The sequence below is a fragment of the Protobothrops mucrosquamatus genome, unplaced genomic scaffold (genome assembly GCF_001527695.2).
Source record: "Protobothrops mucrosquamatus isolate PMUCROS unplaced genomic scaffold, P.Mucros_1.0 scaffold310, whole genome shotgun sequence".
NCBI classification, from domain to species: Eukaryota; Metazoa; Chordata; class Lepidosauria; order Squamata; family Viperidae; genus Protobothrops; species Protobothrops mucrosquamatus.
The window spans coordinates 224,146-231,120 of NW_015386650.1; the positions used below are offsets into that span (position 1 = coordinate 224,146).

Below are 6,975 nucleotides of genomic sequence, written 5' to 3' on the forward strand. Positions count from 1 at the left end.
TTCACCACAAGTCAGTCATTCTGCTATTTTGATAATGGAATTTACTGCAGGAATATTTATGAAACAGATTTCATTCTAGCGTAGTCTTCCTAAAGAAGAAATTTTACATTGATGGGTTACATTGTTTTACAAGTTTTACATTGATATTCCAACCAACTGAAGGGTACTAGGCTGGGGATGAATGAACTATAAACTTCATTATTATTGTATAAGATGGTACTTGCATTTGCAGCTTTGTACTAGCACAAATGAACTTTATTTAAATGTTTAATCACGGAATTGGAATTACAACATGCAAAACAGGAAGCCGTTTTTCTTTTTATACACTACTAAACATGGTTGCTTACAATAAAGCACTTTCAATTCCTTTTAGTACAACCAATGAGACTGAATTTTAAAGACTCAGCTGCTTTATAATTTCAGCAACAATATACAAGTGAGTTAAAGATGTAAAATGCACACTATATTCTAATATTGACAAAGCAAGTTATAACCAAATGTCAATGCAAAAGTAAAACTACTCAAATTAATTGTATTATGATATTTTATGGATAACTGTTATGCAATTTGATAAGATAGTTTTGCAATATATCATAAGTGACAAAAATGTATTTTATGCATAACAATTTAAAACATATGCAAGTGTGCAGAATACCTCCAAGAATAGTATATATTCCAATAAATATTCATACCATGTTAGCACTTGCAGCTAAGGAACAACTGTAAAAAAGTTACAAAATACAAATGAAACAGACTGGCAAGTTCCAATTTCTGCAAATTAAGAAGAGAGATGCATACAACAACCCTCTTAATTACTTCAGCATGACTTCATATTTCAGCTAAAGCAGAGTGCAGCTGCAAGAATAAAGTCTGTATCCAAAAAGAATGTGTAAAATTTGGAGAATATCTGCAGATTGCCAAAAACAAAACAAAAATAGAATAAACTACTCTGGAACAATCAAATGAATCAGAAACCAACAGAAAGCAAAGAGGAAGTGAAGTATTACTGTACTATCAGCAGTGAAATTGCTGTCAAAAAGAGAAGAAAGCATAATCTCGACTGGGAAGAGGGAAGGGCCTTTACAGGAAAAACATTCTACCATCCTAGCAGCAGAAGTTTGTAACATTTAGTTCTTATAGTTTATTTTACAATAGACATTATACAATGTTACATCATTTTTAGAAAAAAATATCTCAAAATTAATGAAATATGCAGTGAAGATATTGCTGTTTTACTCAGTATTCATCTGAACCAGGGGTCTTCAAACTTGGCCTTTTTATGACTTGTGGACTTCAACACCCAGAATTCCTCAGCCAGTGTGCCTGGCTGAGGAATTCTGGGAGTTGAAGTCCACAAGTCATAAAAGGGCCAAGTTTGAAGGCCCCTGATTTCTGAACTATCTCACTCACTACCACTAAAACAAATGAGACTCCTAACCTCATTTATAAAAATGCAATACAAATGAAGAAATCTTTTATTTTTATCCTATGTATTATCAGTCCTGCAGAGGGGAAAATCTCAATCATATTCACTATAATATATATGATATATATTCAAAAGGAACTCCAATTTTAATCCAGATTAAGCTAGGTCTACCCCCCCCCCCATCCCTTATATTCAGGATTCTCAGTAATTATTATATATTTTTCAAACTTGAGCACTTTTAGATAGGCAGATGCAGTTATGAAACCATTCCTCCAGATTAACTATTAAAGTGCTCAATTAAAAAGTGTCCATTAAAAAAAAAACCTCATAGTTTAGTGTTGAACAAAAGTACTTTAAATCAATTACAAAATGTCAACCATTTCAAGCCATGTTAGCAAAAACAAAATCTTCTGCAGGGCACGCAAAAAGTTGCCATGTTCTCGATCTTAAATTTGTCCTCAAACATGTTAATTATCATCTACAGAAATTAGGGTCTGCATTTCAATTTCAAAATACAATTATTCATTTCGGGAGCGGACCCTTACCCTATGGTAGAAACGCTAAGACTGAATAATACAAACCGGCAGTGTGTTATATTCCGTAATTACTGGAAAGAGGAATAAGATTTCAGAAAAAAACTTTTAACCACAAACTTTCCTGCTTCGGACAAGAAGTCCTGTGCATGCATACCTGTTACGGGAGCATATCTGGGGATCTGGCAAAGGATTTCATCTTTAGGCAAAAGAGTGGGAAGTTTATATAGGGGGACCCAAACTCTCCTTTTAATCCCCAGCCACCTTTACTAAGAAACGGATGGCCGAAAATATGTCCTTTTGCCCCCGACCCCCGCAACCGCCTATGGACAAGCTCTGGGCACAAGCTAAGGTCCTTCCTTAGGTTCGGGAGGAAAGAGTTAAGTTATCCCGGAGGAAAGACCCATTCATCGGGACGAATGGGGGGAACCGTTTGAGTGAAAGGTCTTGGCCATTCCCCCAAGAGCTGGAGCACAATTGCAGGCGCCCCTCCGCAACCACTCCCTGCTTTTCCCGGATTCGGAGCCAAGGTTCCCACCACAGGCTTTCCCCACCCCACCTCTTACTCTGAGAGCCGTCGTCAACGCGGTCGAATTCCCAATCCGGCGAGAGGGTCTCCAGCGCCATGACAGACCAACATCCAACGGCGGTGGCGGCTGGAGCACCGCTCCTACTACAAAACACGGGATTTCCTGCCTCGCCCGCAAGGCATATTGGGCAATGTAGTTCTCGGATTTAGAGGGCGCTAAAAGGAAGCTGAACGGAGAATGCGCGGTGCGTGTTCGATAGCGGCGCCTGGCGGATGAAACGTCGATAATCAGTAAGAAAAGTGGCTGTGATTACTTAGGTGGCGGCTAGAGGGCGGTATTGTTCAATTCACAGCTTTTACACACAGAAGTGAATTGATTGATTATCTTGTGACTTTTATCTTTGGTCTCAAAGAAGGGGAAAGTTACGGTTCTTGTTATTAATAGTCAACCCTCTGTAAAATATGCAGTTTCATATAAATAGGGTCAGTTTATAATACAAGGTTTGTGTCTGATTTAACATGAGTCTAATCCCCTCCTGGTGCATTAAACAGCAATTCAGAATTCTCAGCTATTATATCCTGCTTGGCAAACAATATATACTGGAGAAAGATAACAAACCTTGACTAGATCTTAGTAATAATAGTGATTTCCCTCTTTGAGTTATTAAACCTTTATCAAATAAATATTTGATACAGTTGACTACAAATGTTTGTTTGGTAGGGAAAGTGATATGTCAAAGACAGTAAATGGAACATGTGCTTTAAATATTAGTGTCCAAGAAAAAATGATGAGAAGCTGTGAGAATGTTGAAAAATGATTGAAGGGTTCTGCAACAAAGGGAAATTGTTTATCTAACAGTTGCTTTCTTGCTTTTTGTAATCAGCTTTTGCACCAGAGAAATTTCATGCAAGCTTGGGAAACATGTACATGGATGGGATATACTGAAGGAGGGAATAAGGGAGTGTACAGGAATGATTGATGTCTTTCTTATGATGTAATGGCTCTGTTGTCTGATTTTCACTGGCTAACAAAGTTTATAAAGCAATGCTACCAATTTTTGAATGTGTGGCACTTCTGGACATAACTCTGCCAGCGTTCCAGATCGTTGACCACCCAGCTGCTTAATTTGATCAAATAAAGTGCTGCTTGATCAAGAAGTCTCCACTTGGCTTATCTGATTAGATTGATATGGTATCTCAAGTTCAAGTAAGGGACTGGGACCTTACATGATGATGCTAGTCCTGAAGAAGTGCTAAAATATGAATTAATGCTTATGGGAATGAAGGTTTCACATATATAAAACTGCATTTGTGCCTGACGATTGGAAAAATTATGCTGTTGTTGCTGTTAGCAAGAATGAATGCAAAAGTTAGAGGGGGATTAGATGAAATATATGAATGTGAGAAAATTTATAGTGTAGTTGCTGAAAAGTTTCTCTAATCCTTAATGCATCATTTTGCAATAGCTCAGGCAAAAATGCAATAACTTTAATTTAATTCTTCAAGAAGGGACACATGTTGTCTTTAGGAAAGAGGTTTAAAAAGGTCAAAATGGTGACTACAACTGTATGTACAAATCCCCATTTCTTTTTATATGTGTCATGTATGTTGCCTACTTTAAAGGGGGGAGAATGATTTACCCATAGTGGATGAGTGAGCCTTAATTCCAAATGAGGTTTTCTAATTAGACTTTGAAACAAAGCATTTTTATTGATATCTGAAAACAGTCGTTCACCTACAATTACCGCTGCTTTTCTTGGATATTTTTTTCCTTAGGAATAAAATACACATTCACATAGTTTAGGGGAAAAAAGTAGAATACCTGCACCACACCTTTTAATTAACAGAACTAGGAATTTGTGGAATTCTCTAGGGTAGTCAACTTCCCTAAACAATTTCTGTTTATAGTTTGCTTTTTTTATAAAATAAAGTTCAAACATCTCATATTAAGCAGCGTAAAGGAATCTTAATTGTTATTAAGACCCCTTCTTGCACTAGAACCCAAAGCTGGGTAATACAATTCAGTAGGTAATTCTGCCTCAGCATGCAGTAGAAGTTCAAGGTAATAAAAATAACTTGGCATGAGACAAAGATTAATGTGGTTTTTAATTCAAGTAATAATCTAGATAATACCAAACATCTCATCAAGTAATAAAAAAACTACCACAATGGGGGAGGGTGCATATTCTTTGTCGTATAACCCAAATGCAGTAGAGCAAAAATAAATAAATAAATCAGAACTAAAACAAGAAAAACAAGCTGCCTGTGAAAACTTGCTTAAAAGGTTTCTCCCAATGGTGGGAAAAATACTATTATAGTGGATTGTCAGAAGATAAATGAGAAATCGTGGTAAACTGTTTTACAGAGTAGGCAAGCAAGGTATTGCATTCACACTGTAGGTCTAAAGAAATGTTCTCCAGGGGAAGACCACCATGTCTTGTAGTATTGCTGGCTTTCTCCAAGCTGGTACATTCCAGACATATTGCATTACACAGGTAGTCCACAGTCCTCAACTTACAACCATTCGTTTTGTGACCATTTGAAGTTACAACAGCATTGAAAAAAATGACTTATGACCATTTTTCACACAGTTGCTAAAGGAGGCAGTGCTAAATGAGGAGATTGTGATGGGCTGGATGCCAAAACAAAGCAAGATTAGGCATACACTTCAAAAGAGTCCAGGAAATCTGTAATTGGGGAGTTTGTTTGGTAAGAACAAAGAATGCTTATTCACAGGGAATATGCAGGTGTAAAGCTTGTAACAATTCTGGGTGATTAAAAAGCTGATAAAAGTAACAAAGACTTACGCATCTTGCAAGCTCAGCTAAAAGTTAGAAATAGAGATGGCTTGAAGCAAATAGGATGTGTATTAGATCAGGGGTCCTCAACCTTGGCAACTTTAATACTTGTGGACTTCAACTCCCAGAATTCCTCAGCTTTGCTGGCTGAGGAATTCTGGGAGTTGAAGTCCACAAGTCTTAAAGTTACCAAGGTTGAGGACCCCTGTATTAGATAACTCTTGAAGCATTCATTAGCCAAGGCTTAGGAATAGGGATGGCTAGAGACCAATAGAATAATTGTTAGATTATTATTGAAATGTTTATTAGATGATATTTCCTATATATCCCGCCTTATCCCACCTTCTGCTTTAGTGAAAATGTATAAAGCTTTCTTAATTCTGTGATTCTTGGTTCCTTGGCATTTTGGCCAGGATCCCTTTTCTTGGAGTGCTTCAATAAAAGAACACAAAACCTGCACCTTGTGTCTGGTGTTCTTCATCGGCCTCAGCACCAGGCTCAGACCCAAATTGGGGACAACAATTGCTCATCAAGTTTTTTGGGAGAAACAGGGACAGGCTACATGGTGCCTTTGGGTAGACCGGATATTTATGTATATAACTGGTATGGAATTTCATTGGAATCTATGCCCCCTTGTCCAGAATAGAGGACAAAGGTAGGCAGGAATTGTGTGGAACATTTTTGGTCAAAACTGGGAACGATCTAACCAGTTTGTTTAATTAACTGTTCCTATAAAGACCAAGCAAACTTTTTTCCTCTCTGTTTTGAAGACAGGAATAACATCTGCCCTTCTCCAGTCCTCTGGCAGTAAGATATCCTCTGTGATTTCTCAAATAATAACCAAAAAAGACACCAAGGTGACATCTGCACATTCCTCCAAGACTCCCCATTGTAATAGAGCAGGGGTCTTCAAACTTGGCCCTTTTATGACTTGTGGACTTCAACTCCCAGAATTCCTCAGCCAGCGTGCCTGGCTGAGGAATTCTGGGAGTTGAAGTCCACAAGTCATAAAAGGGCCAAAGTCTGAAGACCCCTGTAATAGAGGGAACGTATTCATGATAACCAGGTTCTCCCTAATTAACTCTTGACTATGTTGACTTCTTCTTTTGTCATAGCTAGATCCAGATGTAAAAAAAATTGAGCAGAAAAATAGATCTTCCCCATCTGTAATCTGCACTATGCAAATCTAATCAAGGCTCATTCTCTCCTGCATTTTAGGCCCTGGGACCGTCAGAGCAAGAAAAGCCAGGCCTTAGAGCAGCGTTGCCCGCTTGCTATCCTCCAGATGGGTGTCATTTGCACACAATTCCTACCATCCCCAACCAGCCTGATCCAGTGGATGAAGAAGATGGGGACAGTCATCTATCGTAGTAAGAGGATGCTAGCTGGGAAAGCTCTCCCCGCCCCTAGACAGAAGTAGGTGAACAAGACTGTGCTACATCATAACCCTCTCTTGGTAAAATCTGCACCTGTTGAAATTCTACTCCATGATTCATTCCCACCCAAGCCTAACCCAGGTTCGGAGGCAGCCTCCCGGCTCTAAAAAGACTGCGTTCAGACAAGCGCTTCCCCGCCCTTTGTTTCAGATTCAGGTGGTTTTAGGGAGAAAGGCCTGGCCGCCACCAAGCGCGCCTCCGCCTCTGAATCGCGGGGCCCCCGTTTGCGCGTCCCCGCCAAGCTCGCTTTTCT

At 38.8% G+C, this 6,975-nt stretch overlaps 1 protein-coding gene across 1 annotated transcript in view; it reads right to left on the bottom strand.

Annotated features, from left to right (window-relative positions):
- Window positions 1-2,652, bottom strand: part of WASHC4 (WASH complex subunit 4) — a 37,377-nt gene extending 34,725 nt beyond the window's left edge. The window contains exon 1 of the mRNA XM_015815067.2: window positions 2,526-2,652. Coding sequence (XP_015670553.1) covers window positions 2,526-2,586 — 61 coding nt within the window. The 5' untranslated portion in view covers window positions 2,587-2,652. The remainder of the gene's footprint in view (window positions 1-2,525) is intronic.
- Between the last annotated feature and the right edge of the window lie 4,323 nt (window positions 2,653-6,975).